Genomic DNA, 16,464 nt, shown 5'->3' on the forward strand with positions numbered 1-16,464 from the left:
GAGAAAGAAGTACTTTTCTCCCTTTCTCACAATACAAGAACTCATGGGGATGCAATGAAATTGCTGAGCAGTCAGGTTAGAACAGATAAAAGGAAGTACTTCTTCACCCAAAGAGTGATTAACACATGGAATTCACTGCCACAGGAGATGGCGGCGGCTACAAGCATGGACGGCTTCAAGAAGGAATTAGATAAGCATATGGAAACAGGTCCATCAGTAGCTATTAGCCACAGGGTATAGATAGGAAGTCTCAGTCTGGGGCAAGTGATGCACTGTACTCTTGGTTCTTGGGGGGGGGGGCAACAGTGGGAGGACTTCTAGTGTCCTGGTCCCACTGTTAGACCTCCTGATGGCACCTGGTATTTTTGGCCACTGTGTGACAGAATGTTGGACTGGATGGGCCATTGGCCTGATCCAACATTGGCTTCTCTTATGTTCTTATGTAAGCTTTTGAGAGTCAAACCTTCCTTTGACAGAGGCCCTTTTCACATTATCATTCTAAACTGGATGTTATTTGTGTTTGGCCTGATTTTGAACAAAGCGATACAGGGATGGGGGTTTATTAATGAGCCATCTCTGAAGAGCTATTGTAATTTCAAACAGTGCTGCTTCCCCCCACCCCTTTTCACTGTGCAATCTTCCTCAGACTTTTTTTTAATGTTCTAAGTTGAGCACTATAGCTCTAAATCAATACAGCACTTCAGTGCTATAGCAGCACCATTGAGATGCCTTAACTCCATTGAAGCCAAGGCATTTCAATGGTGACTCCATTGAGTCAATGTGTGTGCTGTTTAAAATGTCCCTAGTGTTTCTTACAATGCTGCTTTCCCCCTTTTTTGTCATACAATCTTCCTCTGTCTGTTTTTTAAACATTCTAAGTTGATTGCGATAGCGCTAAACCAATATAGCACTTCAGTGCTATAGTGACATCATTGAGATGCCTTTACTCCTTTGACTCTATTGAGTCAAGGCATCTCAGTGGTGACCAAGATAGCACTTCAGTGCTACAGTGGCACCACTGAGATGCACTGACTCCATTGACTGAATGAAGTCAATGCATCTCAATGGTGCTGCTATAGCACTGAAGAACTATATTGGTTTAGCACTATAGCACTCAACTTAGAACGTTCAAAAAATTTCTGAGGAGGATTGCAAGGTAAAAAGGGCAGGGGAAAAGCAGCATTGTAGAAGAAAGCGCTACAGACATTTTAAGCAGCACACCACAGCGATTTAGAAGTGCAACGAAGGGGTAGAAAATAGAAGAAAGCAGTGTCCCTCAGTTTCCATACTTTGCTAACCCGATGCAAGCAGGTTTGTATGAATAGGCAAATAAAATTCTGTTAGCAGCCAGTTACTAAAATGGGTCTGTCTGAAACGACAGAAAAAACCCATTAGCAACCAGTTACTAAAACGGGATACAAAGGCGGTTTGAGAAGGGCCTATGAGCTTTGACGCTCCAAAGCTCATATCCTAAAAAATTTATTGGTCTCAGCTGGACTTGGATCTAGCTGTTCTACTGCAGAGCATCACAGCTACCCTCTGAAGTTAAAGTGATGCAAGGCTGAAATAATTTTGCTACGTAGACATGCCTCTCGAATAGCAGGAAAATGCCAGCCACCACATGCATGTCCTTGAGATATCTGGATTCCATGCATCAAGGGTGCAATGACTGTCCCTTTATTGATCTGTAAACCAACTGTATTGAAACAGGTCTTTCTCACAGTGGGGACCTGGGAACAAACTTGTGTCACAAAAAGCAGCTTAAAAGAATTGTTGTGATCATGAGTGTTACCAGGGGTTTTTTTTGGCCAGGTATAAATAGCTGTCCACCGTATGTGTTATAAAGCAGAGTATACTTTGCATGCAAACTCCTATAAACATATCAAAATCATTATCAGCATAGGAAGCTTTGGTGCTGGTACAAAACATTATAACATAAACTCTCATTGCTATCACAGCAAGATGAAATGGAATACCTTCTGATCCTATGCCATAATCTTCGAAACAGGAAATAAAATACCCATTTGTGGAAAAACAAAAATCAGTTGCTCTGTCACCATCATGTAGTTGCTCTAGTCAGGAAGGTCTTTAACTATTAAATTACTGAAACTCAAATATTAGTCATCATGAAAACAAGGTATGTTTGAACCATATGTTCAGAAATACTATCTCTGCTCAACAAGTTTGGAGTCCTTTCCCCCCCAGGATAACCATATTTGGATATGAGGGAGGGAGGGAGGGAATTACAAAACAAACCTCAGTTGTCTTCACGAGGTCTGCGATAATTATTGTCTGCATTGGACAATAAGCAAAAAAAAATTCTGATCACTAGCAAAGGATAAAGAGAGGCAGCCATATTGCTAATAGTCAGCTGGAGCATCATTGCACACTTTGTCCAAACAGCAATAGCTTCCTCTTACATTTACATCTATACTAACCTACATTTCTTCTCTGCTGGCCCTGGCAGTGGAAACTGAACAGATGAGCAGTAGGCTTAGAAGAGATTAAAGGAAGTCCTTCTTCACCCAAAGAGTAATTAACACATGGAATTCACTGCCACAGGAAGTGGTGGCAGCTACAAGCATGGACAGCTTCAAGAGGGGATTGGATAAACATATGGAGCAGAGGTCCATCTGTGGCCGTTAGCCGCAAGGTATAGATGGAACACTATGTCTGGGGTAGTGATGCACTATATTCTTGGTGTTTGGGGGGCAACAGTGGGAAGGCTTCTGGAGTTCTGGCCCTGCTGGTATACATCACTCCCACAAACAAAGAGTGAGACAGGTGAGGTTGAGAGAGGCTGGATGATAGAGAGGGGATCTGAACCTGGATCTTTCCAGCCCTAGTCTGACATTGTAACCTCTGTACCACACTGTACCACACTGGCTCCCATTACATGTCACTTAGACTCTTCATCTGCATGCTTAAAAGCAGGCCTATACATCTTATTACCCAAAGCCAAACATAATCCACCATGTATGGTAGCCAACCCATCCTCATAGACCTCTTTGCTTGTCTGACAAGCATCAGGCAGGACAGCTGGCCATAAATACATGACTAGTAGGCTATGTGTGGCTCGGTGGGTCAGGAATGGTGCACAGCTCACCCAACACTCAAGCCATGACCCACAAAAGAGCAAACCTTATTCAGCAACATGCTGCATCCTCCACGGATGCTGTCAGTTTCATGAGTGACATTGCCTTTCAATCTTACAAACCACACCCTAGCTGCGCTCCATTTATCTTGCAAGTGATCTCTGAATAACACAACAGCTCTGGGAGGTTTGCTTTTGTTTTATTTTTCTTTTAATTTTTAAAAAACTCAATTGTATTGTCATTTGCTTGATGTGGTTTGGAAAGAACCTTTCACCCTGGAACCTGGGCGTAAGAACGTTCTAGCACTGCAGCCCTGATTTTTCAAGAACCACATGAGCTCCACTCCTGACTTGACTGCCATAAGGTACTTGGCCACCCTAGCTCTCCAAACGCAGAGGGTCAAGAACCTTTCCTTTCCTTTCATCCAATAAAAGCTCTATGATGCATTGATCTTGAACAGTGAAGCAGGTCAAGAACCATACCTACTTAGACCCTCCATCCACACAACACACCAGTAACTGAACAAAGAGGAGAAGACTTCTAACCATACCTTCTCCTTACATTTAACTATAGCTAAAAGTATTGTTACTATACATGGGAAAGGCTATTTTTGCATTGTTTTAAAAAGGCTCCAAAGCTGTGTGCACCTACAGAGAAAAGGGTACTTACAGCAAGTTTGTAATCCTGGTAGCTGTTTACCAAGTCTTGAATGAAGGGATGCTTTAGAAGTAGCGCCACGGTGATGGGTTCCAAAAGTTCAGAGCCAAGTTCCTCGTATATTTTGATGAAGTGCTTTAAAAGGGAGCACAAATTGCTTGCTTGATTAGAAAACAGAGTAACTGTGCTTTTTTAAAGGCATGACCTGCCTCTGTATGGATGTCCTGGTGACTGTGACTTTGCTTTTATATACAATCCTAACCCTAACCAATGTTCCCTCTAAGCTTCACAGTGCTGTGAGCAAAAATTCTACCTCATGAGTGTAAAAAGCTAGTAGCATTAAAATTGTGAGCAAATCTACATTTGACTATCGCATAAATTAGTTTTTTAGAAGACTATTTTGATAACCTTGTAAAAATCTCAGAATGAATTCTTTTAAACTATATTTTAAGAATGATTTAAACATTATAAGAGAACACAGAATCTAGTCAAATTTCATGTTGTCCTCTATGCTGGTAGATCAGGCCTCTGGAGAGCTGGTCTACCTGCCCCTTTCCACTATATTGGTAGACCTGGCCTCAGACCATCAGCCTGTGCTGAGCCTTAGAAAACAAACCAGAACTTGGGAAGGGGGGACACTTGCAGCATACTTTGGGTTTTTTTAAAGTGAAGTATGACAAATTTACAAGTCAAGTATAATAGAGATGGAACAATTACTGTCAGAACCCTGCGTAACCTAACAAACAGGAACTTTCTTAAATATTATCAACCTGCCCAAACTACTTCTTTTTCAAATATTTATATGCCTCTTTTCCTGTGACTCAAGGCAGCTTTTAGATCATACTGAAAAGCATAATGGGGATGTGTAAAAAAAATAATCGTTTTCCCCCTGCTCCATTATAGCCTATGGGGATAATTATAGTCAATGGGCCCCATAGGCTATAATGGAGAATTGATCTGGGGGTATCTAGGGCTCTGGGGGATTGTTTTTTAGGTAGAGGCATCACATTTTCAGCATAGCTGCTGGTGCATCTCCTCAAAAAACCCCTCCAAGTTTAAAACAGATTGGACCAGAGGGTCCAATTCTATGGGCCCCAGAAGGTGGTGCCCCTATCTTCCATTGTCTCCAATGGGAGGGAAGAAAGGCTTGTGGGCAGTGTGCTGAAACCTGTGAGCAGTCAGCTAAAACTTCACATGTCAGTGCCCCCTAGTGCAGCTTAGAGGGAACACTGACCCTGACCCCCTTCATATATTGGTCTTGCTCTATAATAACAGGGATGGAGATCCACCAGAGCATTTCTGTAGTTGGAAGGATTTCTGAACAATTTGCTCAGCTTCCTTTTCCTGCTGCAGCCCAAAATGCACCCCCAAAATTCTGCTCCCCCATGATCAGCATTTCAGGGGCATTTGGGGTTGCAACAGGGTAGGATTTCTGAACAATTTGCTCAGCTTCCCTTTCCTGCTTTCCAGCCCAAAATGCACCCCCAAAAACCCCATTTGGGGTTGCAACAGGCTGGGGGAGGCAAGAAAGTCATGGTCTGCAGGTGGAAATCCTACCTTCTAAGGAAACGCTCTGGTGAATTGGAGTCAAAGCACTGCTAAAGCATTTTTCCAGTGACCAAAGTGCTTCACATACTTTATCCCAGTACTCCTTTAAGTTAGGACATGATCATTACCCCCCTCTGAGGAGGATAATGCTGTGAATAGAATGATAGAATCATAGAGTTGGAAGGGAACTCCGGGTCATCTAGTCCAACCCCCTGCACAATGCAGGAAATTCACAAATACCTTCCCCCTACCCCCAGTGACCCCTGCTCTATGCCCAGAAGAGGGCAACCCCCCCAACCTTCCAGGATCCCCAGCCAAAATGGCCTGGAGAAAAATTGCTTCTTGACCCCCAAAGTGCTGATCAGCATTTCCCTGGACGTATAAGAAAGGGCTACGAGAGCTAAGCACTGATGCAGCCCTTCCTGCCCTCCCTTCTCATGATCTGCCTAAGTTCACAGAATCCGCATTGCTGTCAGACGGCTATTTAGCCTCTGTTCGAAAACCTCCAAAGAAGGAGAGCCCACCAACTCCCGAGGAAGCCTGAGGATAACAGCAACCATCTTATGGCCATCTAGTGTTCACAACTGAGTTTATGGAACTGGTGATTCCCAGCTCACAACCTTGGTCACGACACCAGGCCAGTTCTTGTTATTGGTTAAATTCCAGGCTTTCTGGCCTTAAGAGCTTCGTAATCTTGAAGCATGTGTTCTAGGCAATGCCAGGGCATTGGATAAGGAAATAATACCCATAGAGGGATACAACATTAAAATGTGGCATATCTTCCATTTCTTGACTTGTTTTAGAACAACATTCTTTACCATGCAAGTAAAACTGTGGGCTCCTGGTGAAACAATAGAATGCTTTTGCAAGCTACATTTTGGCTGCCAATGTCCTGAAATAACGAAACTGATAACCTGGCCCTAGACATCCAGTTGACCTGCTAGGGCATGAACCATGGGTTGGGGAGCCTTCCCACACTGATGGATTTCTCCATTCCCTGCATGTTCAGCATAGCTTAAAGGTAAAGGTTCCCTTGCTCAAAAGCCAGTCAAATCCGACTCTAGGGTTGCGGTGCTCATCTCCGTTTTAAAGCCGAAGAGCCAGCGCTGTCCGAAGACGTTTCCGTGGTCACGTGGCCGGCATGACTAAACACCAAGGCGCACGGACCGCTGTTACCTTCCCACTGAAGTGGTACCTATTTATCTACTTGCAATTTCTTGCTTTCGAACTGCTAGGTTGGCAGGAGCTGGAACTAGAGACGGGAGCTCACTCCGTCATGCGACACACTCGGGTCTTGAACTGCTGAACTACTGACCTTCCACAGCGTGCAGTTCAGCGTCTTAACCACTTGAGCCACCGCAGCTCCTCAACATAGCTTAGCATGAGAATATTTCAGAAGCAGCATAAGGCTGTTCTGAGCAGGCTGCCGTTTGCTGGCCGAAGTTAAGCAACAACATTTACTTTTTAATTGCAGTAACCTATTCTTAATGCCATCAAATAAGAGTGGGAAACCCGCTTATCTTTAAAAAGCAGTGAAAGCGTTGATGGGTCAACCAACCTCGTAATTGTCCTCTTCTGTCAGATAATCACTAAATCTATGGTTGTCCTCAGCCTCAATCGTCTCATGCTGAAACACTCTGAGTAGGGTAGGCAGGGAAACTATTCCTTCATTGGTGTAGAATTCATCTTCGTCCTCTTTTTCCTTCTCTTCTTCGTCCTCCTCATCTTCTTCACCACCTTCCTCTTCCTCCATCAGCTCATCATGTTCATCAATAATCAGATGTTCAGAAAGGAACTGAAAAGCATAACACGCAGCAATGGCTTTTGCAGATTTGATTGCTTACTGATGACCAGCTGATGGTTTCTCAATGGATACCAGTGTCTGGGTGATGTTTATTAGATGGCCCTATTAGGGGCTGGGGGCTACTACGATTTGGGGTGGGGCTGACGCCAAAGCCTTGCAGCCTTTATGTATGACATGGAAAACAGTTTGACAGTTGGGACACAGGCGGGACCCACACTGCTGTTTTGCTCTGCCTTGGCTTTCAAACTGGAACAGTATTTTTGTAAGGATCCACATGATAACATCCTCCAATCGTTCACTCTCTGTAGTTTACCCTACTTTGAGCCAATACTTCCAGAAGGGTCAAAGCGGGCTGGTACATCATCTGGATAGGAAGGTATACATATCTGAACCTCCTGTCCACATCAATGGAATTTTAGTGCCATGACCCCCTCACACCCACTCTTCCCCCTCATGCACCACTGGAGAAGTTTTTTGTCCACTAAAAAAATTGGTAGTTGCTATATCACTACAGTATTATATCGCTATAGCGACACAGCAACTACTGATTTTTTAAAAACCCGGGGAAAAGCTTTCTAGTGGCATAGGAGAACATGAGAGGCATGACTGAGGAACATGACTGAGGAAAATGTAGGGAACACCCTCACATTGATGCTTTGATGCTGATGCAACAGCTTTGTATACAACAACTGCTTACTTGCCCAACTTAAGTTCTAGTATGGACCACATTTTCTTCCACATCCCAATTAATTCTGGATCTAAAAATCACTAAACAATGGGAGGATCTTTTTTGCAGGACCTTCAATGACTTTTCTTTTCGACAACCGTCTGTTTCTAGCTTAAGGCACGTAGGAGCATATGGACATGGCATTTTGCATTCCTTTTCATTTTCATACATATTTGCTGTGAGGGTTTTCATCCTGCCTATCCTACTTTCCAGTTTTGGCCCCCATTTTGTTCATTTCTTTGATGGCATGTTTACATGAGACACAATTTTTATGCGAAATGAAAAGGGGCAACTTTACTGTTGATACCACTATCAAATTTTGTTATTTTGCCAAGACAATAAAAGGCAACTTCATTTCAAGGCCGTAAAAGGAAACTCGAGCGCTGAGTCGTAACCAGAGTAGTACACTCTATCAACTGGATCAGAACATTCTGTACAGAGGTGCTCTGAAACACACCATAGCACAGCTTTAAAGATGAGGTGCGGTTTCACAGAAAGAAAGACAAACCATGAGCAGATCACACTGCAACAGAAACCATAAAGGGTGATTAAGAACAAATTTGCGCAACTGGCATTCTCCTTTATGTTTGGCACAGTGACAACATTGACCCAGATGGATGAGGAGGTGCTGTGTGATCTCTCCACTTTCAGGAATAAGAACCTCCCTGCTGTCCTCAGCCAGCACCAAGAATCATCATCATCAATAACAACAGTTTACCATATGAGTAACAGGAGGGTGTTTCTCTTTTTTCCTGTGCGTGTACATTCCCGTAGCGACACTGAGGGCCCGATAGACACCGTCGACAGCATCAGGATCAGATGCAAAATACAGCAACATCTCAGTGTAGTCCAGCAGAGGATGATCTTCGTAGACACCAGCAAATAATGTGAAAAAAAACTGTTAAGGAAGAGACACTTTGGTTAATTGATGCCAAGGATACTTAACCGTATTAACAATTCGAGTGAGTAGAACCTGCCAAAAGTATCTGTGCAAAGTCACGGCTGGCATTTTCAAGCAGAAGAGGAGATTGGATTTATACCCCGCCCTTCACTACCCAGAGGAGTCTCAAAGCAGCTTACAATCTCCTTTTTCTTCCCCTCCCCACAGCAAATACCCTGTGTGGTAGGTGGGGCTTAGAGAGCTCTCCCGAGCACTGCCCTTGAGAGAACAGCTCTGAAAGAATTTATGACTGACCCCAGCAGCTGCAAGTGGAGGACTGGGGAATCAAACCCGGTTCTCCCAGATTAGAGTCCACGCTCCTAACCACTACACCAAACTGGCACCGAAGCACAGGAATGCATTCTATTTCAGACGCTTTAATGTGGCCTGGGTGAAATCTGACTGCAGTTGTTTCCATGTCAGTCCTATGAGCATGTTAAACATTCTGGTGGGGGGAGAAGGCTCTGGGGCATACATAAACTTGGACCCACATGGCTGACTTTTCTTATGTCCTTCAAAGACCTGCTCCATGGAAATTCTACCACATGCACACTATGTAAAATCTCAAGGAAACTTGTTGAATGATTGGATGTTCTTGTACTCCTTGGGAGCAATTTAAGAATCACTACCCAGATCTATGTAAACCGAATGAAAGAAGCACATTTGATACTCCTGGTGTTAACTCTGGTAGGGATGGGGGATGAAGAAGATCCTTTTGGCTTACTGCTGCAGGCTAGCAACAGCTGAGGTCCATCTAGGTTGACTATCCTATTCCTGTTTCTCTGGTTGGGGCAAGAGGCAGGAGCCCTTGAGCACAAGGCAAAGGGCTTTTCACCTTGAGCTCTTAGCTTGGGGCTCACAACTTGAGACCTGTGATAATCAGGTTGTTGGACCCAGATCATCCCAGATGTGTTGTATTTTGTTTACTAGGAAAAAGGTTCGTTGTGGAAATAAATGCAACGGCCTCTAGAAAGAGGCTCTGGGCAGGTGCCCCGGCCTTGGACACTCAGTGTCAATTTGCTGTGGTGACCTCAGCAGGGTATAATGACACTGAGTCCACCATGATCTCTGCTACCTAAAGAACAGCTGTAATTTTGAGTGATCTTCAGCCCTCACCTGGAGATTGGCAACGATGGTTCCCCAGAGGGAATGGTTGGTTTGGAGGGTGGAGTCTATGGCTTTGTACCTGTCTGAGGTCCCACGCCTCCTGAAACCTCACCCTCTCCAGGCTCCATCCCTCACATCTCCAGGAATTTCCCACCTGGAGTTGGCAACCCTATCTCCTTCCCAGCCAATCATCAACCTATCTTTATTTTCCCCTCACTCTTCAGCTTTCCACCCCCCACACACCTGCAGCCTCTCCCGTGCTCTGAAGCCCTGACTGCTATGTCACATTGGCTGTCATACGGGGGCCACCTCAGCAGCATATAAAGATACAGAGCCCACCAGGGGAACTGATCTCTGCCATCTGGAAAGCAGTTGTAATTCTGAGAGATCTCCAGCCCTCACCTGGAGATTGGACACATTTTACCTCAGAATAGCAAACTGTTTAGAATGTTAGAGGCAAAAGCCAATCAAGTCACATATGCAAACGACCTCTGTGTTCCGAGGCAAAGGCCAATGAGACTGCATATGCAAATAACCTCTGTGTTCTGACTGGCTATGAGGGGGAGAAGAACAGCAAAATGTTTAGAATGTTGGAGGCAGGACTCAGGCAAAGCAGCCAGTGGATAGGGAGACCCTCTGAATGACAGATCAGAGAGCGGACTGATTTTGGAGCCTGTGGAATGTTCTAGAGAAGTGCCACCACCATTCGGCTTTTATTTATAAGGGAGATATGTCTTTGTACTTTGGAATGCTTTCTGATTTCTAAGCTGGTTTTCGGGTCTCTCTGCGGAGAAAAGCTTCCTGAAAATGCTTAAATAAAATACTTTGGATTGAGTTGTAAATCAGCTCTGCTACTGAAAAATGTTGTACTTGGTGGGGGTTTACCAAGATTTTCAACATCTTCAGAGACACCTTTAAATACTATGGACACAGTCCAACACAGAGCAAGCCTGACCTTACTGAAATAAATGATCTTAGGTACTGTTAACTCTGATGGGTCATTTCCTGTGAATTCTGGATCCTTACCTTTATAAGGTGCTCCTGCCGGTTAAAGGGTAAGGGTTCTGTTAGGCTTTCTGGAATGACGAGATCTTCACTGCCTTTAAACCAGAGGCCAGCCTAAAAATAGCATACGTTTATCCTTCATTATTCTGTTCATATCTGCATTTGTATTTCCCAGCTTGTAAATACCCTAATAAAAATCTGTTAGTATTTCAAGGGATGGTTCTGATATAGTCTTTTAAAAAAATCTCTGTATTCTCATTTATTTATTCATTAGCACACCAAGTTGAACTGGTATGGAGCTAGATCACTGGTCTGTGAAGCTCAGTATTGCCTACCCTGGGTGGCAGTGGCTCCAGAGGACATCTTTCACATGACCCAGCCAGTCTTTTAGCTGGAGACATTGCGGACTGAACTTGGGCCCTTCTGCACGCAAAGCATATTCTCTGCCACTGGGCCATGAATACGTATGAAGCTGCCATAGACTGAATAAGACCACTGGTCCATCAAAGTCAGTATTGTCCGCTCAGATTGGCAGCGGCTCTGCAGGATATCAGGCAGAGGGTCTTTACATCACCTACTGCTAGGTTCTTTTAACTGGGGATTGAACCTGGGACCTTCTGCATGCAAAGCAGAGGCTCTTCCACTAGGCCACAGCCCCTCCCCAGCCATAGTCCTTCCCACACTATACTTCATATATGGAGGATATCAAAATATAGGTCAGAATAAGTTGCGGTCAGTAACACGGAGACGCTGCTTTGCAAAAAAAAAAAAGATGAACAGTAGCTACTGGGCTGGATCCAGTCAGTTTTCCTGCTGCTGAAAAAGGGAAGAGGGGGTTCCCTCCAGTGTTTCCTCTAAGCTGAGTTAGTGCGAGCTAGCTCACAGTTTTTTAGCCTCCAGCTCACAGATGTTTGTCTTAGCTCAGGAAGGATGGCTCCAGAGCAAATGAATTTATGCAGAGGTCAGATCGCTCGCTCACTCACAACTTTAATACCAGTAGCTCACAAAGTATGGAACACTTGGAACACTTTCCCTATGAGTTGGAACACTTTCCCTATGAGGAAAGGTTAAGGCGTTTAGGGCTCTTTAGCTTGGAGAAACGACGACTGAGGGGTGACATGATCGAGGTTTACAAGATTATGCATGGGAAAGAGCAGGTAGAGAAAGAGGTACTTTTCTCCCTTTCTCACAAGAGCGGTCAGGTTAGAACGGATAAAAGGAAGTACTTCTTCACCCAAAGAGTGATTAATACATGGAATTCAATGCCACAGGAAGTGGTGGCGGCTACAAGCATGGACGGCTTCAAAAGGGAATTAGATAAGCATATGGAGCAGAGGTCCATCAGTGGCTAATAACCACAAGGTATAGATAGGTGCTCTGGGGCAAGTGATGCTCTGTCTTCTTGGTACTTGGGGGGGGGTCAACAGTGGGAGGGCTTCTAATGTCCAGGCCCCACTGGTGGACCTCCTGATGGCACTGGTATTTCTGGCCACTGTGAGACACAGAGTGTTGGACTGGATGGGCCTTTGGCCTGATCCAACATTGGCGTCTCTTATGTTCTTAAGTAGAATTTTTGCTCACAAGACTCCACAGCTTAGAGGGAACACTGGTCCCCTCTGACCACCAAAGAAGGCTATGGTGGGGAAATAATGTGACCTGAATGTACATAAGGCATGTGGAATGGGGGTTGTAGCATTGAAGGGAACTGGGTGAGCTTACACGAAGAAGCTGACTGGAGCCAATGCATCTCATATTAAGAATTTTATATTAGGTTTTTCAGAATGCTGCATGGTTTATGTCTGAACAAAACGTTCTTAACCTGGCTGCACTGCCTTTGACTAATTTCATGGTACTGCCATATACATCCTCTTCAGACTATATAATACTGACTCATAAAATGAACAAGTCTTGCCTTTCATCGTATGAGTCAGTGATTCTGCTTCTGAAAGCAACGCAAGAGAAAAAATAATTCAACAACTGTGGATGATGAAAGGAGATGGCTGGTTTCAGTTGTACTGACAACCAAAGGCAGGAGAGGGCATGTCAAACGCCAGAAAAGAAACCAAAGCCAATGTCAGAAGGCGCAGTTGAGGACTGAATGCAAAACTCTCTTCCAAGATTGAAAAGAATAGTGCTAGATTGCTGATGGCCGTTCAGGGCTCTTCCACGGGGAGATTTTTAACACTGACCCAAGGAGCAGTGTTGACTCCTAATAAAACAATAGACGTGTGTCTCTTAACATGATGATTCAGCTCAGGGATGTCCAAGTGGACATCCATCTAGATTTGTTTTCATTTTGTTTGTTAGTTGAAAGAATACACCGGGTTTCCCCCCCCGGAGCAGTGTTGACTCCTAATAAAACAATTGACGTGTGTCTCTTAACATGATGATCCAGCTCAGAGATGTCCAAGTGGCTGTCCATCTAAGATTTGTTTTCATTTTGTTTGTTAGTTAAAAGAATACACCGGGTTCCGCCCCTCCCCATAAAAACAAAGGTCATAAGAAGTCACAATTTGTTTGTGATAGTTTAAAGGCTCAAAACCTTGAACTCATGTTCTTCGGACCTCCTCCTCTACCCTTCCCCTCTTGTTAAGTACAGAGCCAGAACTGAAGACTTACTAGTTTAGGCAGGCTTCAGTCCAGTTTTTTCCCCAACATCCACAGCTGTGCACTTTTAACAACTTTGGTTCCCCCACCACCACCCACCATGATTCTGAACCATGGCTCACAATTTGTTAAGCTTTTCTCCCACCCAGTACAGATGTCAGAAGAGTCTGAAGATTTCCTAAACCAGAAAGTTTCCAAACATGGCTCCTTCCTTTGAGAAGATGGAGGAGGGAGGGAGGGAGTATGCGACTCAAAGTCATTACAAACTCAAGTTTGTGCATGATGTTCGAGTATGGGCAATGCTGCGAGCTAAATGTTCCTTACTGGCTGCTAAAGCCTTTCCATAACCTCATTAATGTTTGCAAAACGTTGTTACAAATGGATGCCGTTAAGACTGTTCCATTTAGGCAGCCCAATGAAAAACAGCGGGGTTTTCAGTCGTTTAAAGATATGAGGCCAGACTTTGGTTTATTTCTTTTAGTTGTCAGAGGGCTAACTTCACACATCCAGATCTCTGCCACTATGCTCTAGAAACACCAGGGAGATGAAGGCAACACTATAAGACACATCGTTGCTTGTGGTGTGCATACTCATTCCATAATTGCCCAGTTCATAGGTTTTGCAAGATCTTCTAGTGTTTCACAGCAGTTTCCCCAAAGCTGACAGAGGAAGGAAAGAAATGAATGTTTACACCACAGGAAAAGATGCCTCTTTCATATCACCTTGAGCTCTCGGCATCAAGCCACGGGTGCAACTGAAAGCTGTCAACATGAAAGCAACCTATGACAGACGGATTCTTTGCAAGTCTGGAGAGGTGCTTCTGCAAAAAGCCCTCTCAGCCCCATATCTGCAGCGGGTTTCAGTTTGTCATCACGATCTGGGAGCGGTGAAACCTCACCCACAGCCCTGCTAAGCAGGCAGATGATTTCAGTCAAATTGACTTTAGCGGGATTTCAATTCAGAATAAACAAAACAAGGTGAGTCCCTGCAAGGATCCATCTGGGGGCCCACTTCTGAAATCTCTCCCCTCCACACACTTCAAATCTCCCTTTCCGCGAGCGTCAAAGCTCTTCCAGGGTCGATTAGGCATGAACCGGTAAAGCATGTCATCGATTCGCAACCGACTCATGGTGACCCCATAAATTTCCACCTCATGAGGTTTTCAGAGGAGGGCAACCAAGTTGATAAGGGGGTTGGAGCCCCCTTCCCTAGGAGGAAAGGCTGAAGTCTGATTCTGTGAACTTAGGGAGATAATGAGAGAGAGGGCAGGAAGGCATGAGCCAGGGCTCGGCTCTCGTGGCCCTTTCTTACATGCCCAGGGTCATGCCGATCACCATTTTGGGGTCAGGAAGGAATTTTCCTCCAGGTGAGATTGGCCAGGGATCTTGGAGGTTTTTGGCCTTCCTCTGGGCATAGAGCAGGGGTCACTGGGAGACTGAGGGGGGAGGTAGTGGTGAATTTCCTGCACTGGTTGGAATAGATGACCCTTGAGGTCCCTTCCAGCTCTGTGTTTGTTACAGTGTAGAACAACTGGTCCAGAATGCAGTGGCCTGGGTCCTTACGGGAACCCTTCTGACAGCACACATCCAACTAGTGTTTTGCCAGCTGCACTGGCTCCAGGTTGAATACCGGATCAGATTCAAGGTTTTGGTACTAACCTTTAAGGCCCTAAACAGTCTGGGACCAACATATACCAACATATCGTATAATCCCAGAAGTAGGGTTGCCAGGTCTGGGTTGGAAAATACATGGAGACAATGTTTCAAGTCAGACTTTGAGACCTTTTTGTTTGGTCCTACTTGGAAAGTCCTACACAGAGGTCGATTCGGGGGGGATCGCGGGGCATCGCAGTTCCCCCGGGTGAGGTACGGGGGTGGGGCACATGATGAAGCCCCGCCCCCTGCTTCCGGCCCTCATTCAGCCAGGAGGAGGCAGGAGAAGAGGGAGGGTAAGTTGCTTCCTCCCCGCCTCTCCCCACCCCTGCCTGCCTGGGGCCAGGGAGGGCCTTGGCGGGGCTTCCTCGCACTCCCGCTGGCCTTGCAGGTCCACCACTGGGCCCCTGATGTCAGGGGTGTGTGGCATATGCTAATGAATTATGCTAATGAGTTCCCCTAGCTCTTTTTCTACGAAACGACCCCTGCTGCCTAGTGACCTCCGTGCCCTGCGGGACCTACTGCAGTTCCGCAGGGCCTGTAAGACAGAGAGGTCCCGCCAGGCCTATGGCTGAGGACCGCAACATTGCTTTCACTGAGCCTGGCCTCCCCCATCCCTCCTCTCCCCCTCATGGGGTCAGGACATAAACCGGTCCTTTAAGCACCATCTGAAATAGTCACAGAACTTGTTCATTGTTTTTAATTGTTTTAATCTGATTTGTAAATGTATTTATTGAGTATGTTGTTCACTGCCCTGAGCCCTACACGCAGGGGAGGGCGGTCAATAAATCAAACAAACAAACAAACATGTGCTTTATCTGTTATATGGATGGATCTAGGTTTTTTTTTAAAGCAACATGATTTTATTTTGTTTTGCTCAGATTTACCAGCACGCCCAAAGATCAGAGGACCCATTCTCAGACTCTGAACCAAAAGAACATTCTATCTGGCATCTTGTGTTGTCTCTAGAGGTGCCAGTACATTTTTAGCCTCTACCTAGGTCGTGCAAAATACCACAACGTTGTGTAGGTGGATGCAATATTGAGAGCTGCATCTCTTTGTGGTTTCTCTCCCCCCCATCCTTAATGGGGCTTGCTTGTTTTCCTTTTGCTCTTGGCAGGTATTTTACTTTGTAGAATAAGAGTCTCGAGAGACATACGCCTCTGGAATTACACAGCTGGATTCACACACCACAGCAGAACAGGATTGCTGCAAAATATTGAAGAAGAAGAGATTCGATTTATACCCCACCCTTCACTACCCAAAGGTGTCTCAGAGTGGCTTACAGACTCCTTTCCCTTCCCCTCCCCACAACAGACACT

The 16,464-nt window shown here is 45.1% G+C and overlaps 1 protein-coding gene across 1 annotated transcript in view; it reads right to left on the minus strand.

The window, feature by feature from the left end:
• Window positions 1–16,464, minus strand: part of SPEF2 (sperm flagellar 2) — a 148,785-nt gene that overhangs the window by 5,380 nt on the left and 126,941 nt on the right. The window contains exons 32-36 of the mRNA XM_015408709.1: window positions 10,905–10,997; window positions 8,550–8,729; window positions 8,340–8,354; window positions 6,859–7,014; window positions 3,765–3,887 (exon numbers count right to left, since the gene is read on the minus strand). Of these exons, the coding sequence (XP_015264195.1) occupies window positions 3,765–3,887; window positions 6,859–7,014; window positions 8,340–8,354; window positions 8,550–8,729; window positions 10,905–10,997 (567 nt within the window). The remainder of the gene's footprint in view (window positions 1–3,764; window positions 3,888–6,858; window positions 7,015–8,339; window positions 8,355–8,549; window positions 8,730–10,904; window positions 10,998–16,464) is intronic.

The sequence above is a fragment of the Gekko japonicus genome, unplaced genomic scaffold (assembly GCF_001447785.1).
Source record: "Gekko japonicus isolate JY-2015 unplaced genomic scaffold, Gekko_japonicus_V1.1 scaffold2199, whole genome shotgun sequence".
NCBI lineage: Eukaryota > Metazoa > Chordata > Lepidosauria > Squamata > Gekkonidae > Gekko > Gekko japonicus.